The sequence below is a fragment of the Microtus pennsylvanicus genome, chromosome 5 (genome assembly GCF_037038515.1).
Source record: "Microtus pennsylvanicus isolate mMicPen1 chromosome 5, mMicPen1.hap1, whole genome shotgun sequence".
Taxonomy (NCBI): Eukaryota; Metazoa; Chordata; class Mammalia; order Rodentia; family Cricetidae; genus Microtus; species Microtus pennsylvanicus.
In genome coordinates this window covers 80,922,443-80,943,300 of record NC_134583.1, presented here as the reverse complement: position 1 = coordinate 80,943,300, position 20,858 = coordinate 80,922,443, and the positions used below count along the sequence as shown (strand labels likewise).

At 48.6% G+C, this 20,858-nt stretch overlaps 1 protein-coding gene across 2 annotated transcripts in view; it reads right to left on the bottom strand.

The window, feature by feature from the left end:
* Inpp5a (inositol polyphosphate-5-phosphatase A) overlaps positions 1-20,858 on the bottom strand; it is a 196,409-nt gene that overhangs the window by 21,327 nt on the left and 154,224 nt on the right. For both annotated transcript variants that reach the window (XM_075972662.1, XM_075972663.1), the window contains exons 10-11: positions 2,966-3,061; positions 2,806-2,880 (exon numbers count right to left, since the gene is read on the bottom strand). In XM_075972662.1, coding sequence (XP_075828777.1) covers positions 2,806-2,880; positions 2,966-3,061 — 171 coding nt within the window. The remainder of the gene's footprint in view (positions 1-2,805; positions 2,881-2,965; positions 3,062-20,858) is intronic.

Below are 20,858 nucleotides of genomic sequence, written 5' to 3'. Positions count from 1 at the left end.
AACCCTTCTCCTACTGGGTTGTCTTGTCCAGCCTTGATATGAGGGTTTATGCCTTGTCTTATTGCATCTTGTTATGCCGTGTTCAGGTGATGTCCCTAGGAGGTCTGCTATTTTCTGAAGGGAAATGAGGAGCACTGAATCTGGGGGAGAGGGGAGATGGGGTAATGATTGGGAAAAGTGGAGGAAGGGGAAGCTGTGGTCGAGACGTATTGTACGAGAGAAGACTAACGAATAAACAAACAAATAAAAGCAAAACTGAAAAAATCAATTAAACAAACAAACAAAGCAGCAGGGCCTTTCTTACTATGCAGCCTTCAGTGGCCTCACCTCCCAGGTCTGCGATGACAGACTTGTACCATGTCTATACATCTATCTGTATATGCTTAGTGCAATTTTTCCTTCTCCTTATTATTTTCCTCTTCTTAAAAGAATTTTGTGTGGCCAGGCGGTGGTGGCGCACGCTTTTAATTCCAGCACTCGGGAGGCAGAGGCAGGCGGATCTCTGGGAGTTCGAGGCCAGCCTGGTCTACAAGAGCTAGTTCCAGGACAGGCACCAAGGCTACAGAGAAACCCTGTCTCGAAAAACCAAAAAAAAAAAAAAAAATTTGTGTGTGTGTGTGTGTTCATGTATGTGTGTGCTGGAGTGCTTGTATACATCTGTGTGAATATATATGAGGCCATGGCTCAGTGTGAAGTGTCTTCTTCAGTCATTCTCTAAGTTATTTTGAGATAGGATTTGTCACTGAACCTGGAGCCCACTGATTCAATTAGACTTGCTGGTCAGGGAGTCCCAAAGAACCTCCCCCTTCTGCCTTCTCAACGCTGAGATAACAGATTCACACTGACAAATCTTGTTTTAAAAAAACAAAACAAAACAAGGACACTAGAGATCTGAACTTAGTTCACGGTAGGCACTTTAACCTGAACAATCTCCCCAGCCCTTCTTCTTTTGTTTCTTTGAGGTATGGTCTCATGTAGCTCAGGCTGGCTTCAAACTCTATGCAGCTGAGGATAACCTTGAACTCCCGCCTCTCTTGCTTAAGTCTTGTGACAATAGAACTACAAGAATAACCACTCAAATTTCACCTTAAAGAAAGGCCAGAATAGTGTGTGCTGAAGGCAGATTATCTTCTGGAGAAGAACAAGGCTGGTCATTTCAGTGGCACAGCTAATTCTCATCTCTATGCTAAGACAGCCTTGTGGAGCCCCGAGACCCCAGTGGTACACCCCTGAATATTTCTAAGACCCATTTTTACATTCTCTTTCCCAGTGCTGCCCAAGGTCAAACTGTTCTCTCCTTAGCTGCTGGAGTCTCCTTATCTGTCTCTCTGCTTCTTCCAAAACATCCTGTGTCCTTGGTGACCCTTGTATCCTCCATCTTGCCTTGTGCAAAGTACCAACTGACTTTACTTCTCTGGCTCAAAAGAGCAAGCTCTAGCGGGGCCCCCAAACACCTTCCCCTGGCCTTCCCTAAGCTTGGAAATCATGTAGAAGGGGCCAGTGTATACCACCTAGGTGCCCAGGCTCATGAGGTTCTTGCTCTACTCTTGTTTTTTCCAGAGACAGCAGCTCACTATGTAGCTTTGCCTGGCCTTGAACTCATCAAGTTCGACTGTGCCTCCTGAGTGCTGGGATTAAAGGCCTGTGCCACCACGCCCAATGTGATCTGTTCTTTTGAAATGAACTGGAAAGTGACCTATACCTGAGCATGGCTGGCAGAATAACACAACCATTGCCCTAGGGAAGCCCCTCTAGTAGGAACCACCAGTGACCACAGTCTTTGAGTGACTGAGCATGCAAAAAGAGACCAGTGGGCACTGATGGAGGACCAAAGGAGAGGGAAAGGAATCCATCAGAGGCTGCTAAAGGACTCAGTGGGGAGAATCTATATGAAGCCCTCCTATGGACAAGCAGGAGTAGAGTCAGGGATACTTGCAAGGTCAGCATGGCATGTGGCAGGAATGAGGTTAGTAATCAGTCCCAAGGCAGGTGGGTCAGGCCTGCCACAGCAGTGGCAACGGACTAGGCTTCTCGAGGAGCATCTGCTGGGCCTGAATAGTAGGAGGAGTTGGTGGACTCTGGGCCGGATGAGTAGCAAGGGGCTAGTGTGACTTCCTAGGAGAGGTTACAGCATGGAGGGCTGGGCATGCAGCTCACTATGTTCTGGTAAATGTGGAGCTCTGCTGGGGGTGGGAGCTATAGTACGTCGTGACAATCTCTATGGTACAAACTCTACCTTTGTGGCCAAACCTAAACTATACTGTGGCCACTGTATTTAATGGCCAGCAGGGTGTATTTAACCACGGCATGCACCTGCCAGCCCCAATACATACATACAAACAAACATACATACATACAAACAACAGTTACATTCAGGCCCCTCTAAGTGCCAGTCTGCTTGTGGCTTAGATCAGCGCAAGTGCCCAAGACTAGAGATGCTTCCATCACACATATGTGCAGCTTCTCCCTATTCAAAATTAGGTTCCAAGCCCGTGCTGCATACCTAAGGCCATGAACTCTCTAGTATCCACAGTAGCAGGCAGGGCCTGACTTCTCTCACTCAGGAGATTCCAGTGCTCATAGGTCATAGGAACACTGTGCTGCCCATTGACAGGATGATAATCCTGGCAGCCTAGCCTAGCCTGCCCCAGCCCTATAAGTCACCTCCTCCAAGTCAGCCTGGAGCTCAAGTTCAACTCTGGGTGGCCTGAACACATGTAGATGTGCTTGTGGTACTCCAGGGCCAGGAATGTCTCATGGGAAGGATCCAGGATAACCACGTATATGCCTTAAAATAGAACTCACCGCAGTGCCGTTGTTGTCCCGGAAGACATCCTGGTTGAAGTAGTCGAAGAGCTTCTTTTCCAACTGGAGTACAACCTGCCGGGTCAGAGATGCTTCAGTGCCCTGCACAGTTCCCACTCCTCAGGCTGGGGGTGGCTGCCCTTAGTCATGAGCCACTTACCTTCCGGTCATTGTCTGACTCCCGAAATATCAACTTTACAACCTCATTGGTATCAGCAGCCCGGACTGTCTGCATCGTGGCCTTTGTACAGAGAGTCTGCAAGAAAACAAGGGTGCTCAGTCCCAGTCTGTCCACCCATTGCCCCTGCTGGTTTTACCCAAAGCCCATAATCAATGGTTTCCCAATGTCCAATGGGAAGGGAAGGAGATCAGTGTTCCTTGACACAAGGATTTCACATCCATCCAGGAGACCAGCTAGACAGTCCTTATGGGCTATCACTCAGAAAGCCCTCCACCAGGCTATACAAGGTTCTGACTGAGTGTGGCTGAGAGTGCAACACAGATGCAAGACGCTTATGCTTCTTCAAGAGCCAAGGTTTTGTTAGCAGTGTCCATGCCAGGCAGCAAGTTGAGCCCTTCAAAGGGCTCCTTGTTGGTGCTGTCTCTCCTGAGCCTCCCCAAGCCCTATGGGGCTAGCTAAGGCTATCAAGCTGCAGTATGGGCCATGGCATAGGGCACTAGTCCAGGAGGTCCAGAGGTGGACGGTCAAAAGGTCAGAATCTCAGAAGACAAGTCCTGGGCTCTGGCAAGGAGTCAGGAGAACTGAGGGCGGGTGTAACAGGATACAAGAGCAGCAAGTAGCCTGATGAAGTCAGCAAATGCTCAGACAGGCTTTTCCACCAAAGGATGGCTGGCTGTGGAGCAACCACTAACCTTCTTGTTGCACGCTTGGCTGTGCGTTTTTTGGTGCTCCTGAGCCAAAAGCAACCAGCTAGAGCATTGGTTGATAATTAAATTCATGCCTGCTTGAATTAGCCTCAATACTTGCAGGAAGGGGTCAAAAAGGTCACTCCCGAAAGGCAGGACAAAGTTGGGGACTGCCCCGCCTGCCAGGCACAGGAGCCACTAGAAGCAATAGCCCTCCCCCTCCGCTGTGCCCCAATACATACACTACAGGGGCCTGGAGCTGACAGGAGGATGAAAACAAGACACTCACAGACACAAGTGACAATGCAACACAAGATGCCTAGAGCCCAAAGCAAAAGACCTCAGACAAATGAAGGTTCTCAGTAACTGCCTCTTGCCTTGATGATAAAGGGGGTGGCTACTTTATCAGCCAACCGATCATTTACACAAAAATGTGTATAAACAGCTGAGTCAAACAGAAAGCAAAGAGCCTTGTCACCTGGGCTGGGGTGATAGGAGGAGCTACTTGGGCTAGTGACAGTCCTCAACTGCGCATATGTAAATGAAACATTTTTAGTTTTTATTTTTTTAAACAAAGAGAATGAGTTTTACTTAAAAGGAGATCAGTTTACTTGAAGTATCTGACCTTTTAAGGTCTCTATACTGCAGGATCCCTTGGGGGTCTGTGCTGTGAGGACAGAAAAATTGCTTAGGTTCAGGACTCTGTACCCTCATTTCTGCCTGGGACCCACTGAGGTGTCAGATACCCACTGGGCACAAACCTCAGGTGCTCCTAGGCAGCTGTGCCAACACAGCACCCATCCTATAAGGTGCATGAAGACAAGGGATGAGTACAGTTATCCAGCCCTATGTGCAGCATTCCAGTTCAGGCTTGCCACTCTCCAAGCACACTTCAGGCCAGGCCATTGACATTCAGGGCACAGATCAGCTAACCCAGCCAAGCCCCCAAAGTGGCTTTTGGACTCTGTGTCACAAATCAGTCTGGCTGCCTTGGAACTGTGGAGGATTAGGACAAGTACCCAAACAACCAGGGGCATCAAGGCCACCCAGCCCCCTGCATCCCATGGAGGTCTTGGCCCATCCTGATGCTAATGCGCTTAAGTGGCTTAAGCTGCTTTCTATGAATGGGGGAACGGCTCTGGGTGGGGGCACACAGGCAGAGGGCCATTGTGGCCAATGCAGGACGGTTCAGGAAATGCATGGTCGTGTCTCCTTGAAGGCATCTGCCCTTAACTGTTAAAAACCCTGCTTTATCTCACTCACCAAGCTGGCAGCTCCCAAAGGATCAACATCTGAAGGTCCCCAGAGCTGTGCAGGAGCCAGCCACCCCGCCCCCTTCTCCCACATCCCCTCTCATGGAACCTCCCCATTCACAGGTTGTAAAGGCTCCATCAGGACTGAGCAGGCAAAGCGGCCTTCTCTTGGCCTTTCAAACCCGGGAAGTCGTAACCACTCATGCAGAAAGCTGCCAGGCCCAGCCTTTCCGGCTCAACCTAAGGAAGGGATTTTACTCTTTTGAAAGGAGAAGAAATACTCCAAATGCTATTTTTAAAAACCATCTAAGATCCATTTTTACCACCAAAGGCTGCATCACAGGGCACTGGAAGGGTTGATTTAGTCCTTAAATGGCTGTTTTGTCTCCTGGAAGATGCCGGGCTCACCATGTGCCAAGGATATGTTCACCTGCCTTTCCTGGTTTCTTCTTCCTTAGACAGCTACCAAACATGATGCCTAGCCTGGCATCCCCAAGCCCAGGACACTGGTGACAGCAGCAGACAGCTGTTTTTTGTGCTATCAAATCACACAATTTTTACAGCTCATTAGATTTGCACAAAGCTACCTAGTAATCAGATGCCCTCATGTGAGAGTAGGCATTGGCCAACTCATCCCAGGAACCAAATCTGCTCATTTCCTCCACTCAGGTGTCACAAACTACTCACAGGGATCAAAACTTTATTAAGGGCAAATAACTGTTGGTCTTAACAGCAGGCCAAGTCTTTCAGGTGTAATGCGAAAGGGTGCTTAGAAAAGCAAAAACTACTGTGCTTTCTTTTTAAGAAAAAAATCTAGCTGTCTATCTATCTATCTATCTATCTATCTATCTATCTATCTATCTATCTATCTATCTATCTATCCATCCATCCTCCAAACAGGTTCTCTCTATTAGGTTGCTCTGGCTATGTAGACCAGGCCTGGCCTTGAACTCACAAAGCTCTGCCTGCCTTTGCCTCCCCCTGCAAAAAAATCTTTAAAATGGTATTTACTTGTGTGTGTGTGCACATGTGAGTGGATATGTGTGCATCACCACATGCATGTGGAGACAAGAAAACAATCTGTGGGAGTTCTCTTCTTCTACCATTTATGTTCCTGGGATGGAACTCAGGTCATCAGCCTTGGTCACTTACTGAGCTGTCTCATTGGTCCTTGTCTGTGCTTTTTGACACACAGGTCTACCTGGGGCTAGATAGTGAGTCAGCCTCAGCTGGCCTCAAACCTCAGAATAACCAGATTGTAGCTCACCCAAAGGTCCTTACCACACTATCTCTTTATAGGAGCAGGGGAGGGGCAGCATGAGGAGATAGTTTCTCAGTCCCAGGGCCACCTTCAAATGACCTCTGGACACTTTGGAATCTGCTTTGGTGACCTGGGAAAGGTTTTAAGCATGCTTGCAAGTTTTGGAGCTGATCTTGATAATAGTGGTTGAGGCACACTGTAAAAATACATAAAGAGATTTTTAAAACTTCCTATCGGCAATGGAATCCAAGCAGGGCAGCTCTAAGCTCAGTGTGAGTGCATTTGGCTGGGCTGTCCTCCAGCAGTTCCCCAGCTACTAAGCTGCGAAACAAATCAAGCCACACTGCAGCCTCTTTGTGGTACCCAGCACACCAGCCTCCAAAGCCAGCAACTTTTTAAAAAAGCATATTGGTGCATGCTTGTCAGTAGCTGAGAGGGCAAAATGGCCTTCACTGGGCAGGTTTCTCTTTGTACCTTGCCATGGCAGATGGTGCACTCCACCAGGTTGGGTTTCCAAAGAGGATCATTTAGCCCTGGGCTAGGCAGACAGGGACTCCTAGGTCAAGCTTTTACCACCATTCTCTATTGGTCTCTGGTACCAGAACTGCAGTGCCCACTGCAGCCCTGTGTCCACTGACCACCAGGACATGCTACTTGGGCCTCCTTGCCACACTGTGGGGCTTTTCAGGAAGCCAAGTGGTCTCAGCACCCTTGACATGGGCTGGGGATCAGGCAGGTAACTAATGAGGCTCTTAGAGAAATAAGAGGTGGTTAGAGCAAAGCAGATGGGAAGAAACCACAGCCTGAACAAAGGCAGGCCGGGGTGGGGCAGGAGTCTGAGTACAAAGGGAGGGGCTGCAGGAGTCTTTGGGAAGCATGGAGGTGGTAGCGGCTACATGAAGCAATGCGGGTCACAAGAGAACCCTGTCTTTAGGCTAAGCCAGTGGAACCGAGGCAAGGGGTACGGAAATGTGAGAAGGGTGGTGGCCATGGCAGAAAGACAGCACGGAAAGCAGATGGACCAGGACTAAGCTGAGAAGTGATGAGTAGAACCATAGGTGGAGCCCAGATATGGGAGCCCCCTTATGGCTGATAAGGCTAGAATAGAAACAGGGTATACACAGCAGACAGAACCAGGGCTCTTTTCGCTCCTCAGAGGCAGAAACAATTCAAATGTGTTTCCAAATTGCCTATTTAGTTCACCCAGAAAGCATAGCAAATGCATCTGTGTTAAAGTCACTCCTCAACAGAGCATTTTTTTAAATTGAAAATTCATACAATATATTCCCCTCCCCCATTTCCTCTCAGATCCTTTCTACCTCCCTACCCTCTTCTTTAGAAAACAAACAGAAAAATTTAAAAAGCAAACAAATCAGAATAAAAAATAATGATAAAAGAACGAGAAACACAAATATACAAATACAAAATCCATGAAAACATAAAATTGGAAAACATAATATCCAAACAAAAAGCCAGTAAGATAAACAAACCAACAAGAAACAACAAAAAAAAATCTACAAAAATACCATCGAGTTCATTTTGTGTTGGCTACTATCTACTGCTGGGCATGGGGCCTGCCTTTAAATGTGGTTTATATACTCGGTGAGACTCCACTGGAGAGAATTAATTTTTCCTTTGCAAGTGGTTGTCTATTGGAGATAGCTTTTTGGTTACGGATGGGAACTTGAGTCTAATTCTCCCTCTCAATGCTGGGACCTGTATAAACCTGTACAGGCCCATTGCATGCTGACAATTAAAAGTTTTTGTTTGCTTGCTTTGAGACAGGTCTCTCTACATAGCTCTGGCTGGCCCAAACTCACAGAGGTCCATCTGCTTCTGCCTCCCTAGTGCTGGGATTAAAGGCGTGCGCCACCGTACTCCACAACAGCTATATTATGCTTGTCTCTTATTTAGATGAGGATATCTGCTGGTAGCTAGATGGATGAATGCCCCAGGTGGGTGCCTATCCCTTTGTGACATCCAGGGTTCCCCTGACATCTCTGCAGAGGGAGGAGGCATCCCAGGGGTGATTCTGCCAGGGTAGTGAGGGACTCTTTGAGGGGATGGAGGCCCCAGTCCTCAGCCAGGGCTTAAGCCAACAAGCCACATGCTGGCCAGCATCAGCATCTGCAGAACCCTTGAATATCTGGGAGGGGGAACACAGCTAGCATGAACTCGTCACTGGGCCTGCTTGTCTGGCCTCTGGCTAGAGCACAGCATCTCAGAATTTGTCCCAGGGGAGACATGGGCAGATTGGTGGACAGCTCTGGACCTTGCAAAGCCACCAGACACTCCATTGTCCAGCCCAGGACTGTGCTCTGGGAGGGGTTGACGCCTCCATTGTCTAAGGTAGCCTGTCACTCACCAGTAGCTGCACAAAGCAGTGGGGGCAAGGTTTAATCCTGACTTTAGTCAGCAGATGAAAACCAGAGGCCAGATGTCCCCAGGCTGTTAAAAAACCCGGAGCCTCACTATTTTTTTTTTTTGCCTTCCTTCAAGAAGGTTTGTGGGGTGAGGGGTGGGTCAAGAGTTAATCACAAAGCAGTGACACCCCCTAACAGACATCACAGGCAGCCATTCTAGGGCAGGATAGAAGTTAAACCACCCCCAAGACAATTAGGCATCCCCCCTACTCCAAGTGGAACCTGAAGGGAACCATGTCTGCAACTCCGTTTGCAGAATCCAGGAGACCAGGTACTTCAATGCATACTTCATGAGTTAGCGGAACCAAAGATTCTAGGGCTCCCTCGCTGGAGATGTTGGTTGCTCTGCCAAGCCAAGGGTGGACAGACAGCACTCAGACCTGACCAGGCCACAGAAGCACTTATACTTGAGGGCCACACAAAGAACAAGCAACACTCCTCGGGGGTAAAACCGCCTTACAACTGGAGATGACAAAGCAAGCCTACTCCTAGAAGCCATGACATCCCCTGGTCTTTTAAGCTACAAACCTTCCGTGGGAACTCTCCTGATGGAGCATCCCCAGCCTGTCCATGCTTTAGGACCTCGCCTCACTAGCACTTTGTATTGAGACAGCCTGGATGGAGCACAGGCAGGATGGCAGCAACTCCACCTCTGTGGAACCCCATCTTGCCAGCTGGGCACCACGCAACCAAGACCTACAGCTTCCTGTAGTAAAACCTTATTTGGCATGTCTGTGCCACTAAAAACCAGACATCCATTTATTGGCAGCCTCAGGCTAGCGTCCGGCAATCCTCATCCCAGGATGGTCATACCAAGTTCCAGAGGCTTCTCCATGGGTAAAGGTATCAGATGGTGGATGACTGGTTCTGTGTTGCAACCAAGTCTGTCTGCACAGAAAGCAGTTAGGAGAGAGCGTACTGCTCTTGAAAACGGTGCTTAGCTCAGGCACATGAACTGCCTGGCACTCACAGGTTTGGCATGTGCCTGTGGCATAATGGCAGAAGGAAGAAGTGGGATTGCTGGGAGGAAGGAGTGGAGCTCAGCGTGGACCCACTCCAGGTAGAGTGCAGGGTGCTTGCTCCTCACACGGGCCTGCTTTTACTTGCTGCAGGCAACAGTTGGTGGGTGGGCTTAAAGATACATCTTACCAATTTTTCATGCCCATCCTCTAAACATGACCCTGTTTCTGAGCCTTTATTCTTCTGACAACTTCATGCAAGAAAACATGCAGACCCTCTGATAGCGTGAAATCAGGAACAAAGGCCTGGGGACAAAGGGGTGAGGGGTGGCTGTGGCCAGCCAAATTTCAGCCACACACAGATGTTCCTAGGAATGTCGGAAAGCCAATGTTTTAAAAAGAAATGAGCCTTAAAATAATGTCTACAGCAGGGAAGAGGGAGGTCTATCCCAGTAGCATGCAATTGGATTCCGTCAGGGCCAGAACAACATCACACATTTTAGTGATGGGCTGTACTGGGCCCTCACATCCATCTGAGCTGTGTGTCCCACAGTCTGTTCGCTCTTTCCAAAATGAATTTTGCTTCATAGTACTACAGTTTAGTGACAATCTCTAAGACTTCCAACAACAGCGGTGACTCAAGACAGGAAACCTTTATGTAGAAACTCTGGTTTGAGGCAACAACTGAAGCACATTTAGCTAGAGAGGGGCAGCATCTCAGACCAAGAGGGGAAAGGCAGGGAGTGAAGCCAGAATGGCTGTGCTGCCTTCCGCTGTGCTGTGAATGGAGCGGGAACTCTGAAGGAAGTTTTAGCCCCTGGGCAAACTGCTCCCTTTGCATGGTGCTGGCACAGAGTGGGGCTAGAAGACTCAGGGACACAGAAGGGCTCATGCCAAGTGAGGCTCTCCTGACTCTGTCCACACATGCCATCACACACAAGACCCCTTCAGCATCCATATTCAGTTACAAATATAGTGGCCATATCCCATCTTATCTGTACGCGAATCTATTAATGCCACTCACGAACAGTGCCACTCACACATGTGCAGGGCTCGCATGCCTTCCTAGCCTCTGCCTGATCTGCAGGTGACTATGAATCTCTCTGACCACAGCCTCTGCGCAGGGGGCCACTGGGTCAGGAGACACAGTCAGCAGGGCACAGGTCACTATCAATGAAGGTTCTGCTTTCACTATGGGACACTTCTAGGTGCGATGATCTTTGAGGTCTCCTGAGCAAGTAAACCCCCTTCTGGCTCAGATAACTGAAGCCCATGTGATGAACCTGTACTGGTCTAGGCAGCCAGACAGATATCAGCTGGTGTATGGCAAGAAATTGCTTGTGCCAAGGAGGCCCAGCTTATATGTATAGTTGGCACCTTGATAAGAGCATGTGAGCCTAGGAAAGGCTCCTCTCTGGAATGCTGACCGTGGACAGTACAGAAGACATCCATCTGGTTCAGTCTTTCTTCTTCCCACCCAAGGCTAAATTCGGTCAAAAAAATGTACAGAGGTAAAGCTCCACAAGCATCACAGGGCAGAGATGATGGACGGGTAGACAGAAAGGGACTGGCTATAGACAGTTCCCAGCCAATCTGACACTCTGCTGAAGGAGGGAAGGACTCACAGCAAGTGCTCCTAGACACAATGACAGTTCCATACAGATGTCCCTTGAAACATAGCAAAGGACAGTTCTAACCACTAAGCTCACATTTTGATGTTTCCAAAATGAAGAATTGACCCAGAGAATTACTATTATATAGGTTAAAAATAGTTCTCTTAGGGCTGGAGAGATGGCTCAGTGGTTAAGAGCACTGACTGCTCTTCCAAAGGACCCGGTTTCAATTCCCAGCACCCACATGGCAGCTCACAGCTGTATGTAACTCCAGTTCCAGAGAATCTGACATTGTTATACCAATGTACATTAAATAAATTTAAATAAAGTTTAAAAAAATAGTTCTCTTAGAATACTGAACATTAATATAAATTTGGGTTTACAACATCATATGTTACTAACTTAATAGAATGTTTTTCTAGGAATATTTCCTTGGCAATGCTAATGAAAAGCTCTCCCTCACTGCTGCCACTGATGCAGAGTGCTGAGACACTGTAACCTCCTCAAATCGGGCATCTGAGATCCAGAACATACTTGCCTCAGCCATAAAATAGTGGATGAAGTTCTTCTAGGTCTGGATGCAGGTCACTGAGAAACAGGCACCAGAGATTTAAAATTTTAAATGTGACAGGCCTCTCAGTCTGCCACTGTCCTGCAATAGCCTCTTGAATTTTAAAACACAAATAAGCAATGTCTAGCCATTTCTCGATAACTGGTATCTATGGACATTATTTCAAATCATATCATGGAGGAGACAATAAGGCCAATTGGCAAGTCACTCAAGTGACAGCTCCAAAATGGAAGCAGGTGATTTTAAGACTTGTATTCAATATATGAAAATAGAATCCAAAAAAATTCCCTGACATGAACTGCAACTGAATCCGAAGTCAGCACACATAAGAGATGCTCATCTTGATTGCTGGTCTATGCCCTTTGTGGCAGAGACCAGGGTCCTAGATCCAGAGACCATGTGGAGAAGCTATTGCCATCCTTACAGAAGTAAAACACCATCATGGAGCTGGCAAGGATAATATCACACCAGGTCTAATTGTGTCTGATAAAAACTCATGACTAAATAGCACATACAAACAGTACTAATTCACCCTGCCAACCTTTCATACTTTGGGCATGCATATAGACACACATAGCTTTTGCACACCCTCATTTCCCTTGAAATCAAGGTGGAAGTCAGTGGGTGACTTGTCCCATAGGGAAGTTGTCTGTGGCCAGGCTGTAGAAACTATATACATACATGCCAGCATTACAACCACTATCTGTGGTTGTGGCAGCTCTGACCCACTACATCACATCTGTGGTCTCTCAGGTGCCCCACAAGGCACAGCACATAAAACATCCTCACTGATCCAAAAGTTGAGTGTCCCAGAGCTCCTCAATTAGCTCAAGTGTGCTTCACTGGGTGGGGAGGCACAGCAGGATAGCCTCACCTAAAACTGGAAGTAGACTGGCTGCAGGAGCAGGATTGTGGTGTCGGACCCGCCTACCCTCAGGACAGGATTTGACATGATTTCCTGAGCTTTCTGGAATGGGATTCCATGTGACACAAGAGGCCTGAGAGCAAAGCAGGTCTGGCCACTGAAGCTTCCTTCAGGCAGGCCCCATCCATCACCCTGGTTCAGCTCCTCTGACTTTCCAAACAAATTAAGTCCAGTTGAAGAGCCTCACCATTTTGGAAGTCAGATGTTACCAATAATGGTAGAGGAAACATCGGATGGCCTGATATCCCTGTAGATCACAGGGCAGGGCATAAAGGCCTGCGGTGCAAAGTTCACAACACACAAGTGCATCAGCGATGGATGCTGTTTGGGGAACTATCAACTGTCGCAGAGATCCATCTTCTGTCCTTCTCCCTGCTGGACACTGTCAACCGTGCATACGAAACAGAGTATCATAAAGATCCCGCCATCTCCTGTTTGCAGCAGCTGGACAAAGGTGGACACAGCGCTAATGAGCCTGAGTGACTTGTTCGCCTCACGACGATAGCGTGTGACCTATTTTTATAGGAATATGGGCACAAGCTGAGGCTCACATGTAGCAGGTGCCCACGTCCACGGCCCAGAAGGGTCTCGCAAGACTGTGCTGGCCTTGTGGGTCATGATCTCTGCCTTGGTTGGAGGTATACCTGCAGCAGTACCCCTTCAGGATGTCCCTACGATCACGAAGCTGGGAAGAATGGACAGAAAGCAGAGCAGAGTGCTTAAGAGCCAGGACAGACCATAAGTATGCAGCCAAATCCTTGAGCAGTTTCAGTCCAAAGATCTAGCTCCTCTAATAGGGTCTTGGAATAAAAACACAGTAGAAACACTGGCTAATTAAGGCATGCAAACTGATCTTTGCAGAAGTAAATACTCTGAATATAAAACCCAAACTGTGATATGGCTGATACTGTCACCCCTATTCAGAAATGGTCCAACTAGGTCTTCTTCTGAGTCATTAAAAATAAATCCAATGGTTTTAGTTAGGAATTCTGTTACCACCATAACTTTTTAGGGCCCTCAAGTTGGGTGGTACTTTGTGTACACCCTATTTGAGGCCCCAGGTCCCAGGCTTCCTGCCACCTAAGTGCCCAATCTCCTGCAGGCAAAGGTGGAATGAAATGTCCACTTGGCCCTGTGGGAAGCCTAGCTCGAGAGAAAGAAGGGCTGCTACTATGACTCACTGCAAGGGACTAACTTGAATGTGCAGAATGTTCCAGGAACTGGTGAGAGCCACAGTGCAGATCTGCCTGCATTCTTGACTAGATAGAATTTTGAGGGCTGCTAACCAGGGGAAGCAGGCCCTGAGGAGCTCATGAAAACTCTACTGGACTCTGACACAGCAGTGCCCACTTCACATGAAGGCCAGGTCTTAATGCCTACTCTCCAAAAGACAGGGAAAACTCTGTATCACAAAGGGCTGCTAAGGCTCACCAGGTAAGGCCATGGCCAATCACGGAAATGCTGAGAAACAGGACTTAGTTTTAGCCAATTCACACAGCTGTACAAACACAGCAGGGTGGGCACAGCTACCCCCATTCAAGTTACACAGCTGTATACACAGCAGGGTGGATGGACATGGCTACCCCAGCTACCCCTGTTCAGTTCACACAGTTGTACACACAACAGGGTGGACACGGCTACCCCAGCTACCCCTGTTCAATTCACACAGTTGTGCACACACAGCAGGGTGGACACGGCTACCCCAGCTACCCCTGTTCAATTCACACAGTTGTACACACAACAGGGTGGACACGACTACCCCAGCTACCCCTGTTCAATTCACACAGTTGTGCACACACAGCAGGGTGGACACGGCTACCCCAGCTACCCCTGTTCAATTCACACAGTTGTGCACACACAGCAGGGTGGACACGACTACCCCAGCTACCCCTGTTCAATTCACACAGTTGTACACACAACAGGGTGGACACGGCTACCCCAGCTACCCCTGTTCAATTCACACAGTTGTGCACACACAGCAGGGTGGACATGGCTACCCCAGCTACCCCTGTTCAATTCACACAGTTGTGCACACACAGCAGGGTGGACATGGCTACCCCAGCTACCCCTGTTCAATTCACACAGTTGTACACACAACAGGGTGGACACGGCTACCCCAGCTACCCCTGTTCAATTCACACAGTTGTACACACAACAGGGTGGACATGACTACCACAGCTACCCCTGTTCAATTCACACAGTTGTGCACACACAGCAGGGTGGACACGGCTACCCCTGTTCAATTCACACAGTTGTGCACACAACAGGGTGGACATGACTACCACAGCTACCCCTGTTCATTGAGCCTCTGGGGATATGCTGGTTAACACCTAGGTTCAAGCTCCTCCTACTATGGTCTGGAACATGCCCACAGTACTTGTAGGCAGTGCACACAGGGGCTCAGCAGAGGATCTGTCAAGAACCCAATGACCACAGCTAGCAAGTACTTCAGCTGGACCCCACTCAAAAATAGCCTACTGGCTAGGGCAAGGGGCTCTCAGAGGGGGTCCTGTGGAGTCACCAAAAGTAATGACCAGGTGCAATATTACCTCACTGGCTGACTTTCAGGAGCCCCTGGATATCGGTAGTGTCTGGACACCAGGCAGCCTGTACTGGCTTACTATTGCAATGGTCTTCATCACATTGTGGGTGTGACACTGGGGATCCTCTGAAGTGCTCTTCACAGCTGGGACAGCCACCACTGAGGTCACCTCAGTGCCACTCTGTACTTCCAGAGGAGCGGAGTCCTCTGGAAGGCTTGTGCTGAGACAGTGGTGCCTTCACTAGGCACTGCTCTACAACAGGTACAGCTGGCACCTAAGCATGTAGCTGTCAGCAACTGGCAACAGGACTGTGAAAGATGACCGGCTTCCAAAATGCATCTATCACCACCACTGATAGGGAGGTGATGGACAGCAGGTGTGGTGAGCCCAGACCATGCAGAGACAGGCGCGGCTGGCACCGCTGTCACTCTGAGTCACCGTGGCCAGCTGAACACCCCAGCTGCCAGTTGCCACTGTGCAAGGCATAAAACATACCCTCCAAGCAATCCCAGCAGCAGGACTGCTGGAGGCTGCATTATTAATTAGAGTAATGGCGCGTGGTCCTGTTACACGGCAGGATAATCGTGTTTAATTTGTGTATGTTTTAATTATGGCTTAAGCGGTGCCAAATTTGATCAGAGTATCATCTTTTCAGTTCTGCTCTGCAAGCATGTTTGCATTCATTTGCATCTGAAACATAAGAAGCTGCTCTTCCTGGGGGCAGTGCCTCACAGCTCAGCACACAGAGCCTCTTTCACAGGCCACCCATCCCATCCCCACACTCCTCCCTCACTGCAAGTGACAAGCAGGTCTCTTCTGTGCTCCAAGAGCTCCCAGAGCCTAGAAGCTGGTCCCTTCCTGGATGCACCCCAGAGCCTGAGCCCGCCCTCCCTGCAGGATGAACAATGGCTGCATTTTATACATTTAATTTACTGAGATTGGGCTTAGCTCATTGGCCTTTCATTGTTTTGGAGATGGATTTAATTAACCTCTGATGAATCTTGCCAGCCAGTGTGATGGCATGAGACCCCAAGGGGCAGGGCTATCAAATGAGCCCTATTCCCTGGAAGACTGAAATCTCCTTGCCTGTCCAGGATGGCAGGACAACTGAGGGGGGCTCTGTTCTGAGTGGGGATCCAGTGGCCTAAGAAAACAAAGCAAAAGTCTAGGCTGGGCCAGGCACTAAAAATCAATCTCCACTTTCATTTTAGGAGGTGAGCCACCTGTAGATAAACTACTTGTACGTGCTGGGTACCTTAGGCATCAGCCTTCCCTTGGCCCCAGGACTGCTTTTCCAGAAGACACCTTCCTGCAAGGAGGGCATCCTGTATCTGGAGCAGCATACCTTTCTACTCATAGCTACATCTGTCTGTGACTCTTCTGATTTCTTACTCTTCTTACTCCTTACTTTGCCTTTCATAAATATGAAAGTCACTTAGAGGTGACCTGTCAGAAATAAGGGTACAGAAATCCCTAAGAGTACTTGGGCCCCGGTTGGTCTGCAGGTGTGCACACTGAGGTATCGAAGGTCCTTCCAGGAAGGACAAGCACAGAGAGGAGAAGTGAAGATAGGAAAGGCTTGGCACTCCAAGTGGCCATGTCTATGAACTGGTGTCCCAGTCAGAGGCCCCCAGAAGCCATCATAGGCAATGCTCCAGTTAGCATGGGTTGGCTGGGCTACCTGCTTCCTATGGGTCCTCAAGCAGTCCTAGGTGGGGAAGGGGGCTTTGCCTTCTTTCTTGGAAGAAGATTACACATGGTAGAGTGTGACAGTAGACAGAACAGTGTGAGTCTGGGAGATACAATGGGACAGGCTTCTCAAGGGGGGTAGTAGGACCATGTGCCATGGAATTTTCATAGTGGTTGGTAATAGTAAAATTATAAGGATATGGGGTCTTTAATCTCAGAGCTACAACCTTGCTTCACTAAACGGGCTTTTAAAACTTACACTAATAAATTGTTTTCCACCTTTTTTTTTTTTTACCGTTTGCTTTACTTACGTGATAAAATATATACAGAAGGTAAAGGTAAGCTTTACTGGTTGAATGAACAGCAGCAATCCACAGGCCTTAAAGAGCCTCAAAAGCCCTCCAAGAATTAATGCATAGATCTAAGAGATATTCATTTATTTATTGAGCAAATAATCCAGTTTAAAAACTATCGGTTCTCCTCCCACTCCTCTGCACGTGCCAGAATGACGGCAGAGACAGGAGCTCCAGGCTTCTAAAGTGGGAAGGGATGTACTCGAGAATTAGTGATGAAGGGAAGAGCCACAGCCATCAGGCGGCATACCAGGTCAGCAAGAGCCCGGTGCCAATGACCTCATTGCCCTGTTGTGAGGGCCTCCCTGAGGAGGAGGCTTCCTTGGGGGGTGTTACAGCCATGTAGGTCATGCTGTCCCATCCCAATGGCTTTGAGAAGAAAACTGTGGAGGGTGCTGTTTATAGGAGCCCAGCAGAACTGATATGACCACAGCACAGCAGTGCCAGGAGCCCTCATGTGGGGACATACAAGCCAAACTGTGCATGGGGAAAGCACCCCACAGAGATGACAAGGGGCTGCAGTGGTCCCTCCTCAGGCAAAGCCCAGAGCCCACAGTGAGTACAGTGTATCTAGCCCTGTTACTGTGTCATGTAATACCTTGAGGTAGGTGGCACGAAGACAGTGGTGTTTAAAAGACCTCACTTAATGGCTGAAAGGGTTCCTCCTCTACACTTTTGGGTCCTCTCCCCATGACTGGAGACACTGTCTGTCCCGTCTGTGGAAATCTGTACAGCAGCATGATAGCAAGACCACGGGGACATTTTCTCAAATGCAAATGTTCTTGAATTAGTGCTAAAACTTCATCCAGACCTGCCACTGGAGAGCCCAACCACTTGGCTCTGTAAAACCTAGGAAAAATGAACCTTGAACTCTAGCTGCTTAGCTGCCTGGTACTCTAAGAAGGCCATGCATTCTAGAAGGAGTGGTGCAGGCAAAGTCAGTCAACACCACCTGCTCAGGCATGAATGGGGACAGTGTAGGTAAAGGGGCTAGCCGCAGTGAGAGCTCCAGGGACACAGGAACTTTACTTAAGAAACTTAGAGTCCTCTCCCAAACGCTACCCCTCCTCTTGGAAAACCTCTCTCCAAACAGCAAGGACTACAGAAGACCTGGGTGGCTTTGCAGATGCATTCATCGGCCATCAGGTGACATAAACTCACCATCCACAAGGCCAGTGCCGTGAGGTCAGAGCTCCAGACACATCTAACACTTAGCAGATTACCATAAAGGCCAATAGTTCTCTAACAGACCAGGAGGTGACACTCATTTTGACGGGTTTCCTGACGACTCACAGAGGTAGACAGCAGCCATGAGACACAAAACCATTCACACCTTGAGAAAAGGGCACTGTGCAGCCAGGTGAGATCTCCTGGTGCTTTCTCTAATTCCCCACAGTTCCATTCTCCAGTCCCCCACCATGGTCTGACCCACAGCAAAGGAGAGGTAGCTGGAAGACAGGGTGTTCCAGTCTCACCATCACTTGGCCTCCCCAGTATCCCTGCTTCCAGCTTAGCAAAGTAGCCAACACAGCTCTGGCTAGAAGCTAATAGGAAGCTATGTGGTACAGGGCAAGCTGAAGACCCCCTGGGCACTTACTAGCTTCCTTAGGGAACACACATATTCAGAATGCTTCATTTCTATGATAACTGAAGCTGCCCAACTCTGCCCAGGCACCATAAGGAGGCAAAGGGCAGGCAGTGAAGCTAATGGCCCTGGTGAGCTCCTTGCTGACTTTGCATACAGCCCTGTTGTATGGAATAGCCACGTGTCCACTAACCCACATATAGCCAAAGTGTCCTCCCACAGAAACACATCCTGAAGGACAGATTCAGAGAGTGCCTATTAGCCATTCTGAGTCTGTTCAGATGGGTTGCTTTCTCTTATGGCCTGTGTTCCACCCAGAAGGAAAAGTCTACTGTGAAGAAGCTTTCTGACCTTTCACCAACAATGGACAGCTTTAGGCTGACCAGCACTGGCCTTCTAAGAGTCCTTTCCTTTCACAGTGGCTACTCTGCTCCAAGTGGAAGCCTCTGGGGAGGCAGGGAAAAACCACCGTGTGTAGAATTGCTGGCCTCCAGCAGCAAGCTGGTAACTCAGCTCAGAAGCTTGGGGACAAGAAAGTGGAGGTCTGGGCAGTGTTTAATCTGATTGTTTTAGAAACTGCCCATGCTCTTAGTGTTCCTTCTTCCTTCATGGCTAGGTTAAGATGCACTGCTACCTCAAGGAAACTAAGTGACAATCATGGATCCTGTAAGGGTCTAAGCTAGGTTTTCTGCATAAGCTTTATGGTTGTGCAGGTAGGTGTTCTTGTGGGACTCCTAACAGTGGGAGTTGGGGGTATCTCTGACTCTTTCGCCTTCTCTTGGGACCCTTTTCTTCCTACTGGGTTGTCTCGTCTAGCTTTGATATAAGGGTTTGTGCCTGGTTTTATTGTAACTTGTTATGCTGTGTTTGATTGATATCCCTGGGAGGCCTGCTCTTCCTTTGATGAAAAATGGAGGAGTGGGTCAGGGGAGAGGGGAGATGCAGAGTGGGAAGGGGGGGCTGGGAAGAGTAGAGGAAGGGGAAACTGCAGTCGGAATATAATGTATGAGAGAAGAATAAAAGAAAAAGTGATGTATTGCTACCAGGAGTCACTGAACACCCAGGATCCCCTTCCCACTACCCACTGAATACCTAGCCAGGGAAGACCCCTGCACCCACTGGGCATCTAGAGAGACCCCATCTACTACAAAGTTCAAATTGTACCCCACGGGCCTGCCATGATGAGGTACCACCAGCTTAATTAAACACACATGATTTTAACGGCACATCACTCATTTCTATCAACCAAATGGAGACACCTGCTCAACTCTGTCTTTAAAAAATAATTTTCTACTGAGGATGGAAGATTAATGTGTGACAAGATTTGGAACTAATGAGAAGATAGTAATCCGAGGTGCTGCGTGACTTCATGCTGTCCTCACTGGGCCCCTGCATGTGAATTTCCGAGTGCTGCCACATGCTTTAAAGAACAGCCCAGGCAGGGTGGGTATGGAAGGCGAGAGGGGAAGTGTCTTACTTTTCGGTACCTCCAGTTTTCCACCACCAGAGAAGGTGGTACGTCCTAATCACATAAGAACCACGAAAGAGCTGAAAGAAGCCAGGCACCCAGTTATCTATGCCAGGATAGATATGCTCCGTATGCCTGAGCACTTACCTGGTGGCAGGTATGGCTCTCACTACAGAGAAATCTGGCCTTGAAGCCAACACCACAGTACTTGCTTTCCTTGGCAGCACACCTTAGCCACATAGTTTCCTTCCAATCTCAGTGGTTGCATCAAAGTGTCTTGGTGTCAAAGTGTGCCAGCTGCAGTCACTCTAGGGACTCCAGGACCCTGGCCCCCAGCCTAGAGTCCCTATAGTTGTCAACTCTAGAGTTCCCTGAACCAAGAGAGCTTCAGTGGATTAAATCAAGTAGAACAACCAGTTTCCTGGTGTTTGATGAGGATTAAGCAGTGGAAATCCCAGTGTGAAACAGCCCAGAGCTCAAAGGTACCCAGCCCTGCAGGTACCAGAGCAGCAACACACAGTGTTTTCCCCCAGGCTGTTGTCT